Genomic DNA, 16,551 nt, shown 5'->3' with positions numbered 1-16,551 from the left:
ATAGCCCAATTCGAGAGAGGATCCCTCGTGCGCACACACTGCAGGTGTATGCTCCCCCAGATGGGCGGGGGTTAGAGGCCTGCTCGTGACGCCTCATGCGTTTATCATTCAAGGAGGAGAACCAGGCATTGGCGTGCTTGGATTGACCGTCACGGACAACACGGCGCCACGTGGGTCGGTCTTCGGCCAGTCGTTGCCACTGGTTGCATGGAATATCAAATGTAACCATGTCACGCTTCACGCAATCTTTAAAGCGCAGCATTGGCCGTCCGACCGGTCTCTTTGCATCTGCAACCTCTCCCAGCAGGACTTAACGTGGCAAACGAGTCCGCACCTCAGTCGCCTCTTCTTTAGTATGCCTGTGATACTAGGAAGCTGTGTCTCATTCATGCTGTGTTACATTTTATAGTCAGTGTTAATGGTGTAATTGTACTGTAGATTTAACTATAATATCACAAAGTGATCAAATAACAAGCATTAAGAGCATTTTTCGATTACACACACTCTATAGTTTCATCATTGACTTTTGAAATTAGAACATAGATGATTTTTTTTGGAAACACATTGTAATCAATATCTACGATACAATTTAGTGGTATTTTTGTTTTTCGTAGCGCTAGAGGCGCTAAAGCACTAATAAAATAAATCCGCCAAATCATTGAACAATTAGCCAAGAAAGCTAAATTGTCCGAAATAGATTATTAAAAATCACATTAAGAAATATTCTATGGAATCACACATTACTTTGCGGAAATCCATGATAATCAAAATCAAAAAGATTACTTCGCAGAATAGGAACACTTAATTTACGGATAAGAAAAGTAATTTTCTTCATTTTGATAGTTGAGTAGTGAGTTCCCAATTTCGTTACTATAGGGAATGTTACGGCAAAGTTTTGAGCCAGAGTAGCTACGGTATACGTTAGTTCGTATGCATTAACCAATTTTTTGAAAAGTTATATCTATGATATAGATGCATCAAGGCGATTTGTTTACAGAGGATCTGTGGCCTGTTGCAACTACGTTTGACGTGTTGCTTCTCTGTCACACTTACGTGCGAATTCACAAGTGCGACAAATGTGTCAAAAAATGTTCGCGGCAGACCGTCCTCAATGAATGCTTTTGACACGTATCTTTAATTCTTTATCTAGGTAATCATCGAAAAAACTATCATTTTCATACAAATATTGCAAAAACACCAAACAGAGAATGTGTCAAATCGAGAAACGAGAGCAAGAAGCAAGATTTACGCGTGTGACAATCGTGATGCAGAAATTTAACGTTTTTGATGAGTAATTTACGTTCATTTGGCATAATTTAGTTTCTAAAAATACCGGGATCCCGGTATTGCTAAATTAAATACCGGTATTGAAATATGCCCAAAAAAAGGCGGGATCCCGGTATTGGAAGCCCTAGTCCTATATCATTAGGGTCGAATTTAGCCGGTGGAGTAGGCAAACAAAAGTGAGCTTTTCGGATTGGGTTTATTTGTCTACGACTCTATATTATTAAATTGAAATTGAATTATATTTATAGATGTCTCAATTCACAGGAGGAAGAGGAAGCCCTCAACGCTGTGGGCTACGACGATATCGGAGGTTGCCGCAAGCAGCTCGCCCAGATCAAGGAGATGGTGGAGCTGCCTCTGCGCCACCCCTCGCTGTTCAAGGCCATTGGCGTCAAGCCCCCGCGCGGTATCCTCATGTACGGACCGCCCGGTACTGGCAAGACGCTCATCGCTCGCGCTGTGGCCAATGAAACTGGTGAGTACTAATATAAGATAGTAGGTGGGGGCATATTATTCCAGCAGTAGGTTGCGAGATAACGGTAACGACCGTTTATGATCTGATCTAACTTACCATCCTTCTTATTTAAAAACCAACTATTGTCTAGTAATACATTTTTCTGATTTTCTCCACAGGTGCTTTCTTCTTCCTGATCAACGGTCCCGAGATTATGTCCAAGCTCGCCGGCGAGTCTGAATCCAACCTTCGCAAGGCTTTCGAAGAGGCTGACAAGAACTCTCCAGCCATCATCTTCATCGATGAGTTGGATGCCATCGCTCCGAAGAGAGAAAAGACCCATGGAGAGGTGGAGCGCAGGATCGTGAGTCAGCTGCTCACGCTTATGGATGGTAAGTGGACATTTACCTACCATATTCTAGGAACGAGTCACACAATAGTTTAATCCGTAAAGCGACAGATTATAAAAAGATGGCTTGCTCAAAAGAACAAATAGGCTGTTTCATTTCCTGTTTTCAACCAGAAGTGGGCAATAACTAAATGTATATGGCCGACTTAATGCCAAAAGGCTACTAGATTTTTTTTAGCAAATTTCCTCCTAATGTTATAAAACACTTCAATTTTACACAGGTATGAAGAAATCATCTCACGTGATCGTCATGGCAGCTACCAACCGTCCGAACTCGATCGACGCAGCTCTCCGTCGCTTCGGGCGCTTCGATCGTGAGATTGATATCGGCATCCCTGATGCCACCGGCCGTTTGGAAATCCTGCGCATTCACACTAAGAACATGAAGCTGGGAGACGACGTCGATCTAGAACAGGTAAGCAACAGTGAAAGTGAAAGAATAGTGATAAGAGAACTATGAGCAAGGATGATCCTGGGTGGTTAGGTGGTGGTTAGGCTTTACCCTTCGAGTCCCCGCGAAATCATATGATGTCAGTGTTACAGAAGATACCTAGGAGGTTCAAAAGTTCGAAGGGTTTATATCGAGATGAGCTACGGTGCTTCGATCGTGAGATCGACATCGGCATCCCTGATGCCACTGGCCGTTTGGAAATCCTGCGTATTCACATAAGAACGTTAAGTTGGGAGACGATGTGAATCTAGAACAGTTCTTCGTCTTTAAATTCCGATTCTTCGCGAGATCCTGTTCGCGACGCGTCATCGTAAATCTTGTCGGAATGAACAAAAGTTGAGATTGAGATGTAGCCGCGCGCATTTATATTGTCTTTTACGACCTACCTACGAGACCAAAATCTAGCGTCTGTCAGTTTAAGGTCACTATTTAATTACACATTTTTGACAAACTGGAACAGTTCAAAGGCTAATACTATTGTGTGCATTAATACCTGTTGTTTGTGACAGATCGCGGCCGAGTCCCACGGCCACGTCGGCGCTGACCTGGCGTCTCTGTGCTCCGAGGCGGCCCTCCAGCAGATCCGTGAGAAGATGGACCTCATCGACCTCGAGGACGACCAGATTGACGCGGAGGTGCTCAACTCTCTCGCCGTCAGCATGGATAACTTCCGGGTGAGTTCACATTAAAATGGAAATTCATTTATTCGCAAACACACAAAAAAAGAGGACAATTATACAAACAAAAATACATAAAAAGAGAAGGTGCCTCGAAATGGTCCAATCTCAGTATATTGCTAGACTTCCAGCGCTTATCTTCCAAGATATGGTTGACTAGTAGAGAATGCCTTTTGGCATTAAGTCCGCCATTTGTACATTTTTGTGTATTTTTGAGCAAAGATTTAAAGTTTAAATAAATAAATAAATTATAATAAATATTGCGTGACTATGAAAATAAATAGTAACTAGAATTATGTTTCCCAATACATTCCTACTGTCCCTTGCATCTACTTTATAATTATAGTTTCATTATCCGGGTCCAAAAGTCCTCACTCCTCACAGAGCGAGAGGTTTGGAAACTGCCTCTCGATTCTAGTCGCTCTGTGTAGACCCGACTAATTTACGCGTGCTTTCGCTCGTTTTATCATACTATCATAGGGTAGAATTAACAGATCGTGATTATGATTATTATGAATGATACGACCCATACTGATGTGTGTGGTCTATATCTGTGAGCGGAAAAGACGCCTTCTATGTTTGACCAGAATACCTACCACTAAAATCTTGTCAAATCCTACATTTACATAATTATAGATGCAGCATTGCTCTTTAAACAATTCTTATGGCTGCAGCCGACTGTAACAAGCTTGTCTGTTACTCGCTTGGATGGCATATTGATATATTTTTTCATCCCCAGTACGCGATGACGAAATCGTCGCCGTCGGCGCTGCGCGAGACCGTTGTGGAGGTGCCGAACGTCTCGTGGACCGACATCGGAGGCCTGCAGTCCGTCAAGCGCGAGCTACAGGAGCTCGTGCAGTACCCTGTGGAGCACCCAGACAAGTTCCTCAAGTTCGGCATGCAGCCCTCTCGCGGTGTGCTGTTCTACGGCCCGCCCGGCTGTGGTGAGTACTTATAGCCAACACAGCGGCAGCTGATCCCGTGGAGCACCCCGACAAGTTCCTCAAGTTTGGCATGCAGCCCAGTCCTGGGGTGCTGTTCTACGGCCCGCCCGGCTGCGGTGAGTACGTAATACCTTCCCAACACAGGAGCAGCTGACACCAGTTATGCAGTTAGTTCCTAGACCGTGGTAGTGTCGAACGTGACGTGGACCGACATCGGAAGCCCGCAGTCCGTCAAGCGCGAGCTGCAGGAGCTGGTTCAATACCCTGTGGAGCATCCAGACAAGTTCCTGAAGTTCGGCATGCAACCCAGTCGCGGGGTACTGTTCTATGGTCCGCCCGGCTGCGGTGAGTACATATAACCAACGCAGCGGCAGCTGACGCACCGGTGTAGCATAATTTTTCACATTTTACCACCTGCAATTGACCCATACTGTCTCTGAATTGAAAAACGTGTAACAAATAAAGATTGGAAGGAATTTAATAATAAATTGAATCCTTCGTAATTTTTTGTTTTTGAGGCAAAGTCAATAAAATTCGTATTTGTCGATAAGATTAAGTTTAATTGTCAAAATTGGTTTAAAAAAAAACCATATCAAACATAGGATATGTTCTAACAAGTGACGTATTTACAGGTAAAACTCTGCTGGCCAAGGCGATCGCTAACGAGTGCCAGGCTAACTTCATCTCAGTGAAAGGCCCGGAGCTGCTCACCATGTGGTTCGGTGAATCTGAGGCCAACGTGCGAGACATCTTTGACAAGGTATGCTAATTTTACTGATCCATATAAAATGAAATATATTCAACGTCGAAAATATAACAATGGCTATTCGATTTGAGACGAATTTGTTCAATAGTCTCCTCTATTATAGGTATGGTATGAAATTTATGAAGATTTACTTCGTCGTTTGGTGCGATGAGCCAATAAAGTCTTCAATTCCAACACAAATGCATGCCATTGTAGTATATCTTGAGCAAATTTACGCCAGCTCGCCAATGTCGAGTATACGAAGATCTATCACCACTCAATTAACTTTTAATGAGTAAATAATATACTTAAAATGAGCAAAAGGTCGGCATCCATTCGGTCGAGCTACATAAGCCCTCTTCACAGCACGTTTAGAGGTAGTCTAGTTAGCGGAGCCGATTTTCCTCACCAATAGGGATGACGTGCGAACCACTATTCCCATTGACGTGACGTTGAACTCTAGAGACTTGAGATTTTCACTGCCTTTTCCATGTTTTGTTTGTAAAATTAAAAGCTCAAGGCCAAGTAAATAATAATAAATAAATATTGGGGACACCTTACACAGATCAACTTAGCCCCAAACTAAGCAAAGCTTATACTATGGGTGATAAGCGACGATATACAGACGATATAGATAAATACATAGTTATATGTCATATATACATAGAAAACATCCATGACTCAGAAACAAATATCTGTGCTCATCACACAAATAAATGCCCTTACCGGGCTTCGAACCCAGGCCCGCGGCTTAGCAGGCAGGGTCACTACCGACTGAGCCAGACCGGTTGTCAAAGCAATGCAAGCATTGAAATTGTTTCCAGGCCCGATCAGCGTCGCCGTGCGTGCTGTTCTTCGATGAGCTGGACTCGATCGCCAAGTCCCGCGGCGGCTCCGTGTCTGACGCTGGCGGCGCCGCCGACCGCGTCATCAACCAGATCCTCACCGAGATGGACGGCATGGGCGCCAAGAAGAACGTCTTCATCATCGGTCAGTACATGTATAGTTGAGATATGATGAAGTTGGAGGGTTGAATGGAGGTTAAGTAAAACTGGTCATTATAGATGATGTGTATTGTATTGCCGATTATCAGTACAGGAGAGAGACAAGAAAAACTAAACATACCTTATATATATAGTAAATTATTGCTTACATGCTATTTTATTCACATACGTGCTTCACATGTATGTTGCAAACACTAACGATAAGTTTCTTTTAAAGTGTTAATTAGGGATATACTACATAGTCATCGTTTATGAGGAAATGTGTCACTGTTTAGTAAAAAGTCAGACTTTGTCGCTTACTATAGAGACGAGATTTGCTTGTATCATTATATGAATAAACTGACAAAGCGGCTATAGCAATCGACAAAGTGGGACGATTTAATAAACACACTTACAAATAATGTCAAATCCCATTGATTAGACTAGGGGACCCTTGGATTAAACCTCAATCAGCCCCTTTTTCAGCGTGCGCTCATTTCATCTTCGTAATCTTCATAGGATTCGTAATATTTTCTTCATATCCGGTTTGTTTATCTTTAAAATTTTAGCTAGCGATACATTTTACGGTCCGCCTGTCGATAAGCAGTCACCATTGCCCATGAACGCCAGCATCTTTAGAGGTGTGACCTGTGCATTTTCGACCCTTGAAAATTCAATCTTTGTTTCGAAGACCATACTGTAGACCCTCGGGAAAATTACGGAAGCTAATAGGCGAGACGACTAAAAAAACTAATTAGTCCGTTAGTTGGATTATCAAAGAATTTTAGACACGTATTTTTTCTTTTTTCTCGTAAACGAAAAATGACGACGGTATAGTGCGTTGAAGTTTCGCGTGACGTCACGCCTAGATACAATTTTTACTTAGAAGTAACGTCACAAGCGCCCCACTCTGGAACTTTGATGCTCTATATCTTTGTATAATTTCATTAATTAGAAAAAGCGAAAAATATGTGTTCAGTATTTTTAGACAATCTAACTGACGGACTAAACAGAATGCCAATTTTTTTATGTAGTCGTCATCCCTATTCCTCAGAAGGAACAGGTGTTGTGAAAATATTCTTAAAGCAGTGTGTGATGTGTTTTATATCGAAGGCTTCCCTTCTATTCTAATCTCACATAGAAACATATTGTCTCTTCCAGGCGCGACGAATCGTCCCGACATCATCGACCCGGCCATCCTTCGGCCCGGGCGTCTCGACCAGCTCATCTACATCCCTCTCCCCGACGAGAAGTCTCGCGAGGCCATCCTGCGCGCCAACCTGCGCAAGTCGCCCATCGCTAGAGACGTGGACCTGCTCTACATCGCCAAGGTACGTAAAAATTACCTATTAGCCCGGTCCACACTGGCCTCATGTGCGCACGTTTGCCTCGTCCGAGCAAATACCTTTACAGGGGACAGCGCGATCACATTTTTTGCCATACCAAATTGAAAACCTTATCATTGAGCCAGAAAAGCGTTCGTATCAGACTAGCAAAAACGGTCCACATGAGAGGGCATTGTTAGGGCTTGTGTGCCTCTCTTACGTGTGGCCAGTGTTAAAGAGGTTACCATAGTAGTAGTTTTTTTTATCTGTATATTACCTAAGTTTAAAGTTTCTTATATTATTTTAGTTTTATAATCAGACTACGATTTTGATGACATTAAATCAGAGATTTCTATTTAAAAAAAAAAAACTTCAATTGAGTATTATACTCTGTCAACCAAGTCTGACTCAGTAAATAAGAACAAAGACAACTATATGCATCCTTTTCTTTAGGGTGCTAGAGAAAAGGATACCTATAGTGTTCTTAGTTCTTATTTACTGACAGACTTGTTTGACAGAATATAGTAGATTTTGTAGTAAAATTGAATATTGACTGGTATCCCCAATTTATGACAGTGATGACGTCACTGAATAATGTTGACATTGTCAATAAGTGCGAGATCACCAGCCCAAACAATGCCCTCTCATGTGGACACACTGGCCTAACTACTCAATCTAGCTTAATATCTCTAAATCTATGCGCCCGAGCGATTTTGCTCGGCAAGATGGCGGCCCTCGGACAGCTGTTCTAAATAGTTCACCTGGCGTGTGGCCAGTGTGGACCCGGCTATTGGACTACACGAAGACCACCACTTTCTTCGCTAGCCATGTAAAATTGATTACCTACTAATTTTCTCATTTTAGTTTAGCATTTCCCCATACATTAGTTACTTAACTCGAAACAAGTCTCCTTTCATGCCCAACATCACATGGCGACCCTGTCAGGATCATATTGTTTTTTTTTTATGCTCCCTCGTCGCTCAAAATTAGACTCAAAAATCTATTGCATTCTGCATTCCAGACACGGACGATACAATCCAGTGATATGTCAACTGACGCGCGCTGCTGACTAATACCAAAGAGGATCGAGTATTATAGAGAGTTACTGTCGAAGTAAAATGTGTAATCACCTAATCACAGTGCATAGACTGCCATCTCTTGACACAGGCTTCAAAACTTTTGAACCTCAGTTTTGACAATTTGACCGATATTCTTAGCTTGATATGTGTTAAAATGTCAAATTTAATATTAGCGCCATCTAGCTGAGCGTACCCCAAAGGTTTTAAGGTTTTTTCTGTATGGTACTGAGGTACGTTTTTTTCTTAGACTTTATCTGTCTATACGGAGTTATATATGGATGCTGATACGCAATAATGTGTTATTCCACATGAATTTGGCAATAAAACGTCAACTTTAATCGTCAAATTTTTGAGTTGACATCTTATTGCAAAATGCATGTGGGATGACACATTATTGCGTATCAGCATCATGTAAAAGTTGAGTATTAGCAAAGACATATTATGTCTTTGCTAATATCAACTTTTACATTCCGAAAGTGGTGTAGATCTGATGGCTATCAAACGGTTAACACCATCATCCTGCTGCCTCTAAAAACTGCAGTCACAGTATAATAAGGAGTACTATCGTACAGTGTGGCCACTCCCTGCTTCCCGCTGAAAGTGCCGCCCACTCGCTCTCAGTTACTTCACAGTTATCACCTATCAAAAACGCGACCAGTCGACCAGCATGGTACTCGTTCGCCTACACGAGCTCTATGCAGGGCTTCGATACCAATTAAATTTTCAAACAGTTATCATGTACTTGCGGACAAACCTTTAAATTTCGTTTTCGCTCGAAGAACCGCTATTTTTAAACCGGTTTTTAGGAGAACTATTTCATAAAGGTTTCGTTCGATTAACCGGTTTAGAACAAAATAAACCGGTTTATTCCGAAGCATGATAGGTAATACTGTTCGAACCAAACAAAAAACTCGCTGCGTGAACGTAGGTATTTAGGTGCGTCTCGTCGCTCGTCGAATAAACCGGTTTATTTCGGTTAAAATAAAGTTCTTATAACGTTCGCGTTCTTTAAAAAGTTCGGAGTAAAATCGAAATAAACCGGTTTTAACCGGTAAAAAATAAACCGGCTCCAAGCCTTGGCTCTATGTATGTAGGAACGCGCTTCTTTCATATATTTGATCGCCATTGTCCGAGGTGTGTCACAGGTGTGTTTGTATGTTCCAGGTGACACAAGGCTTCAGCGGTGCTGATTTAACTGAGATCTGCCAGCGCGCATGCAAGCTGGCCATCCGGCAAGCCATCGAGACTGAGATCACTCGCGAGCGCGCCAGACAACAGCAACAGGCTGGCATGGATGTGAGTATTTTTAACCCCCGACGCAAAAACGATAGGGCACGTGCTACGCAGAGCAGACAACCACCTGTCCAAGCAGGGTCTCTGCTGGCAATCACCTGGCAGTCGACGGTCGGGGCGGCCTTGTACCACGTGGAGGAGGTCAGTGGAGAAGGAGGCTGGCGCAAGTGGACTAGGCTGGAAGGATTTGGAAGCAGTCGCCCAGGATCGTCAAAAGTGGAAGATTCTTCTAAGAGCCCTATGTCCCTAGTGAGGGATAACAGGAATACATCATCATCATCATCACGCAAAAACGACGGGGTGTTATAAGTTTGACGTGTCTGTCTGTCCGTCTGTCTGTCTGTCTGTATGTTTTAGAGACCTTGTAGACCTCTTGAAGACTCGAGACTTCATACGTGTCTAACACATCTTATTAATTAATCATAATAACTTTGTACTTTAGTTGTATTTTATACTATTTATTGTAATAGGCGAGACGATTAAAAAAAGAAGAATTAGTCCGTCAGATAGATTATCAAAAAATTTAAACGTATTTTTTCTTTTGTCTCGCAAACGAAAAATGACAACGGTACAATGCGTTGAAGTTTCGCGTGACGTCACGCCTAGGTACAATTTTGTGCTCTATATAACTGTGGTGCTCTATATCTTTGTATTTTTTCTTTAATTAGAAAAAGCGATGTGTTCAGTATTTTTGGACGATCTAACTGACGGACTAAACAGAATGCCATTTTTTTATGTAGTCGTCATCCCTATTGTTGACATGTAAAAGTGCCCCTGTGGCCTACTTGCTGAATAAATGTTTTTGATTTTTAATTTGTAACATTACAGATGGACGAAGAAGACCCGGTGCCGGAGATCTCGCGCGCGCACTTCGAGGAGGCGATGAAGTTCGCGCGGCGCTCCGTGTCCGACAACGACATCCGCAAGTACGAGCTGTTCGCGCAGACGCTGCAGCAGTCGCGCGGCTTCGGGACCAACTTCCGGTCAGTACCATTACTCGTTGAAACAAGTAAACAACTAGCATAGCGTCACTACTTTAAAAAAAACTTGTATCTTCGTCTTTCAATGAAAAGAAAAATGTTGTAAGTATGTATGGAATGCATATAGACTTAAAACCGAAATAAATTACACATATGAAAGAAAAAGTGACCAAGGCCTCCAGTGCCTGAGGCTGGAATCGAACCAGCGTACCCTGCAATCGCCTATTTCCGCTCGGCCAACCAGGTCACAGCTGCTGAGGTCGAAATTATCTCTCATATGAGTAATCTATACAAGGCCTCGTAGCGCCCTCTGACCATCCCTAGGGTAGAACGGTATGATTCTTGCCCCCCATGTGAACCAAACTCAGGTTGGTTTCAACACAGCTCGAGAGATGGCGCTGCTAAATCAATTTTAATTAACACAAGTCAAATTATATCAATAGAATATAATTTGACTTGTGTTAATTAGAAGCATATAGACTTACTGCGTTTTAACTTTGAGGAACAGCGTGAGATACGAGATTTTTTAAAAGTAGTGACGATAGGCTACTTGCCAGTCAAATCAGCTTCTTTTTAAGAACTGTCAAAGCGAATTTGAACGACTTGCTAATATGGAATTTATATGATCTCGAATTGAGTGACGTCACGGTCAACGTGAGTTACTGTATATATTTTTACCAGACTTATTAAATAGATATTGGATTTAAAAATAGCTTCTGTCCATGTTTTTCTTATAATTATCTGATGCTTTATTTCGTGCATGGTATAAAATATTATATATTTATAACATGGCCAGCAGGGTTAGCACATGATTGCCGCGGGAGTATGTCGCCGCGAGATAGACTACCCGTCTTTATGTCATTAATACAGTTAGAACAAGACGTGTGATCTATCTCGCGGTGACATACTCTCGCGGCAATCATATTCCATATGCTAGTTACTGCGAGGTGGCCAGTAATAGAAATGGTATGTAAAAATTAACTCTGTTTACCTAGATAATTCATTTTTAGTATAGAGTGGCCAGAGTTATAGGACACCGGTATTATAAAGTAAGATTCCAAAGAGGTAAGTGTGATTCGGAACGGGCGGTGTTGGAAAAATGCGCTTCGGTGTGGCCCGAATGGCCGGTCGGAATAGCGAATCTTTCCCTTACTAGTAGTATATTGAGTGCACTAGTATATTGAGGTAAGTTACATTTTTGGTTTATTGCAGGTTCCCGACGTCGGCGGGCGCGGGCGGCGGCACGGGCACGTCGGGCGGCGACCAGCCCACCTTCCAGGAGGAGGCGCAGGACGACGACCTCTACAGCTAAACTACACACACACGCTGCTCCGGGGTACCACGGCGAGTGAGTCCCATCACCACACTATACGGCGACAATGACTCCATGCTGCATAGCGTGCACGAGGGCGAGCCCGCTCCGCCGCACGCCAAGCCGACCGCTCCGAGTGTCCACTCGGACCTTACATCGAGCGTTTTTTTAATATGCGAGGGGTGCCATACATCTTTTTTTTTACACGGGGAATGCGTTTACGCATACCGCCGGGTTTAAAATGCGTGCGACCCGGCCGGTTATGTCGGGCTCGAAGCGATGGCGGCCCACTAAACCCCACGGTGTCCTCTCACCGCTTTATGTCCGGGGTCCCGGGGAGCTACTAGTGCGACCGCGGCCCCGGCCATAAACCCGAGCCGACCTCTCCTGCATGCGGTGCACCCTGCCAATCAGCAAACGAGGCATAACCACCGACCCACATTTGACCAGCGTGGTGTAATTATGGTCCAAACCTCCCCATAAACACCAAGCGTTATAACACTTTAAATTCTCGCGTTCATAATAGACGCCAACCTATACGTACAACGAGCGCATATTATGACGAGTTGACGAGGCAGTGTCCTAACGTGACAAACGGCTACTTCAAAAGTTTTCCGCGCACATTGCGTCGCGACGTGCCTCGCACTGGTTTGACCTGCTCTAATCACAAATCAAACATCAACGTAGGCCGCAATTGTTTGATTATAAAACAAAGAACGTTATCGACCGATGTCAACGGCCGGCATGCTTTTATAAGTAGCTCTTTACCTTTTGGCAGGTTCCGACCTATTTCGGACTACAACGGTACCCGGGGCGTCCCAAGAAACACGCGCTGGGCGCGACACACACAGCCGGCAGCACACACACACACACAGGCCGGCTCCGCCCGCGTTCAGTTCTAGGACTGACTACTTAAGATAAGATTACCGGTGAACTACGTCCGTGCGGTGTAGCGGGTCCCGGCTCACGAAATGTCTATAATGTCTATATTAAATTCCAATATGTATTCCCGACCGGGTATAAGTGTATTTATTTTGATTGATAGCATTTCTTTGTGTTCGGATTCGCTTGTGTTTAGTTGTAATTTGAATAATGTAGGCTCGCGGGGCCGTTAAGATCATAATGATATAGTATAATTGTTAACTGTATGGCAGATCCTGTACGTAGGTCTATTACACGATATCGCAGTGATTTTTTAATAAAAAAATTTTATAGACCAATATTGTGTTTTTATTGTGTCATCTTTTCTCCTACCCTGCTCTGTCTGTAAGCGCTAGTAATCTGTTCTCGCGTTTCCCCGCTTTTTCCTACCTATCACTGCAATATCACAATTTCGTTCTTTCAACCCCTTAATTTCTAAAAGTAGCAGTGGCACAAAAACTTGAGCAATTGAATGTGTTCTGCCTACTTTTATAACATGAGCTTCTAGGTATATACAGTACTGGACAAAATTCTTCATACACCGCCATATAAAATAAACTTTCTATCATAATTTCTTTACCCTTAAACTTAACATCACAGTTGTAGGAAAACTAACTATTTCATGGCGTACAACATACAGACAATAACATATCAATGATCGTACAATTATTTTTTTACATGAGTATAAATATAAATATCAGTACTTTGGCTGTCATCTGCTTTAGATATCGCTGATTGTCTCGGAGGACTATTTTATGTTAGAAACTGAAAGTATTTATCTAACCCAAGCTTTTTCCTGTGTGTCTACTGAAGTAGGCAAGTGGGTATAATTCAGAATGACATTTGATATTTTCTTTATTTTTCCAAAAACTTCCTTAAATTTTGGCTTGGATTGATTACACGAGACTATGTTAGCCATTCAAGCTATTCATTCCTATTAATCATGACAAACGCATGAGATATACATACTGGTATTATCTTTCAGCCATCGCCCGTCTGAATATGTATGAAAAGATGACTGAAAGAAAATACTAGTATGTCTATTTCATGCGTTCGTTGTGATTCATAGGATTAAGAGCGTTATAACATTTCGGCGTCGGGCGAAATTAGGTATTTTACCCGCCGCGCGAGCCCAATATGCCGACCCTTTCTAGCACGTCTTATCACTCGCTCAAACTACAATAATGGACAAAACAATCTTGATCCTTTCTATGGAATTTTGATAACAACCACAATCTACTATCTCGATATAAACTTTTGGTTTCTAATAAACATTATTTTGTACGAAAATACGAGAATATAGCGCAAAATAATATCAATTATGTTAAAATTTATTTAAAAAATTAAAGTAATAATTATAAAAGTAGATCCCATCCCAAATATTTGCTTTTGTTATATGATAAGTATTAGAGTAAAGTATATATTAATATGATGATAAAATAAGACAAATACAATTCTAATTACTTCAAGATGGTGCTCAGGGTCTGATGATGGAGCCAGATGGTGGTCACCAATACCAATGAACAATATGACTATACAACTTCGTGGTTTACATGTCATTCTAGCATTTTCACTTTCACATTTCAAGTGCATATACCACGAGTATAGGTTTTCGGGTGTGCTGATTTAAAAATTAATGACCGATTTGGAATCTGACATTGCTGACTGTCACTTTGACACAAAAGTCATCATGGGTGTCGTAAAATAGGTTTTAGGGGTGCTGATTCCAAAATTAATGACCAATGTGGAATCTGACATTGCTGACTGTCACTTTGACACAAAAGTCGTCATGGGTGTCGTCAAATAGGTTTGCGGGGGTGCTGATTCCAAAATTAATGAACAATGTGGAATCGGACATTGCTGACTGTCACTTTGACACAAAAGTCGTCATGGGTGTCGTAAAATTGGTTTTAGGGGTGCTGATTCCAAAATTAATGACCAATGTGGAATCTGACATTGCTGACTGTCACTTTGACACAAAAGTCGTCATGGGTGTCGTCAAATAGGTTTGCGGGGGTGCTGATTCCAAAATTAATGAACAATGTGGAATCTGACATTGCTGACTGTCACTTTGACACAAAAGTCGTCATGGGTGTCGTAAAATTGGTTTTAGGGGTGCTGATTCCAAAAATAATGACCAATGTGGAATCTAACATTGCTGACTGCCACTTTGACACAAAAGTCATCATGGGTGTCGTAAAATAGGTTTTAGGGGTGCTGATTCCAAAAATAATGACCAATGTGGAATCTAACATTGCTGACTGTCACTTTGACACAAAAGTCATCATGGGTGTCGTCAAATAGGTTTCCGGAGGTGCTGATTTGAAAATTAATGACCGATTTGGAATCTTGACATTGCTGACTGTCACTTTGACACAAAAGTCGTCATGGGTGTCGTCAAAAGGTTTCCGGGGTGCTGATTCCAAAATTAACGACTATTTTGGAATCTCACAGTGCTAATTGTCATTTTGACACAAAAGGAATCATGGGTGTAGTCAAATAGTTTTTAGGGGGTACTGATTCCAAAATTAATGAAATGATTTAAAAAGTAATGACCGATTTGGAACCTGACATTGCACAGTACCCCTGGAAACCTATTTGACGACACCCATAACGACTTTTATGTCAAAGTGACAGTCAGCAATGTCAGATTCCAAATTGATCATTAATATTGAGATCAGTACCCATGAAAACCTATTTGAAGACACCCATGATCACTTTTGTGTCAAAGTGACAGTCAACAGTGTCAGATTCCAAATTGGTCATTAGTTTTCAAACACCTCCGGATACCTATTTGACGACACCCATGACGACTTTTGTGTCAAAGTGACAGTCAGCAATATCAGATTCCAAATTGGTCACTAATTTTGGAATCAGCACCCCCTAAAACCTATTTTACGACACCCATGACGACTTTTGTGTCAAAGTGACAGTCAGAAATGTCAGATTGAACATTGGTCATTAATTTTGGAATCAGCACCCCTAAAACCTATTTTACGACACCCATGACGACTTTTGTGTCAGAGTGACAGTCAGCAATGTCAGATTGAACATTGGTCATTAATTTTGGAATCAGCACCCCCTAAAACCTATTTTACGACACCCATGACGACTTTTGTGTCAAAGTGACAGTCAGCAATGTCAGATTTCAAATTGGTCATTAATTTTGGAATCAGCACCCCCTAAAACCTATTTTACGACACCCATGACGACTTTTGTGTCAGAGTGACAGTCAGCAATGTCAGATTGAACATTGGTCATTAATTTTGGAATCAGCACTTCCTAAAACCTATTTTACGACACCCATGACGACTTTTGTGTCAAAAAGACAGTCAGCAATGTCAGATTCCACATTGTTCATTAATTTTGGAATCAGCACCCCCTAAAACCTATTTTACGACACCCATGACGACTTTTGTGTCAAAGTGACAGTCAGCAATGTCAGATTCCACATTGGTCACTAATTTTGGAATCAGCACCCCCTAAAACCTATTTTACGACACCCATGACGACTTTTGTGTCAAAGTGACAGTCAGAAATGTCAGATTGAACATTGGTCATTAATTTTGGAATCGGCACCCCCTAAAACCTATTTTACGACACCCATGACGACTTTTGATTCAGAGTGACAGTCAGCAATGTCAGATTGAACATTGGTCATTAATTTTGGAATCAGCACCCCCTAAAA

The 16,551-nt window shown here is 42.0% G+C and overlaps 1 protein-coding gene across 4 annotated transcripts in view; it reads left to right on the top strand.

The window, feature by feature from the left end:
- LOC125235027 (transitional endoplasmic reticulum ATPase TER94) overlaps positions 1-13,162 on the top strand; it is a 33,402-nt gene extending 20,240 nt beyond the window's left edge. For all 4 annotated transcript variants that reach the window (XM_048141487.1, XM_048141489.1, XM_048141490.1 and 1 more), the window contains 12 exons: positions 1,552-1,762; positions 1,921-2,133; positions 2,372-2,565; positions 3,111-3,275; positions 4,018-4,225; positions 4,858-4,985; positions 5,795-5,960; positions 7,115-7,284; positions 9,522-9,653; positions 10,479-10,633; positions 11,843-11,978; positions 12,721-13,162. In XM_048141487.1, the coding sequence (XP_047997444.1) occupies positions 1,552-1,762; positions 1,921-2,133; positions 2,372-2,565; positions 3,111-3,275; positions 4,018-4,225; positions 4,858-4,985; positions 5,795-5,960; positions 7,115-7,284; positions 9,522-9,653; positions 10,479-10,633; positions 11,843-11,942 (1,842 nt within the window). In that variant the 3' untranslated portion in view covers positions 11,943-11,978; positions 12,721-13,162. The remainder of the gene's footprint in view (positions 1-1,551; positions 1,763-1,920; positions 2,134-2,371; positions 2,566-3,110; positions 3,276-4,017; positions 4,226-4,857; positions 4,986-5,794; positions 5,961-7,114; positions 7,285-9,521; positions 9,654-10,478; positions 10,634-11,842; positions 11,979-12,720) is intronic.
- The last annotated feature ends 3,389 nt before the right edge of the window (positions 13,163-16,551 follow it).

Source organism: Leguminivora glycinivorella, chromosome 16 (assembly GCF_023078275.1).
Source record: "Leguminivora glycinivorella isolate SPB_JAAS2020 chromosome 16, LegGlyc_1.1, whole genome shotgun sequence".
Taxonomy (NCBI): domain Eukaryota; kingdom Metazoa; phylum Arthropoda; class Insecta; order Lepidoptera; family Tortricidae; genus Leguminivora; species Leguminivora glycinivorella.
The sequence above is the reverse complement of the archived record's forward strand: the minus strand, read 5'-3'. Positions and strand labels throughout refer to the sequence as shown.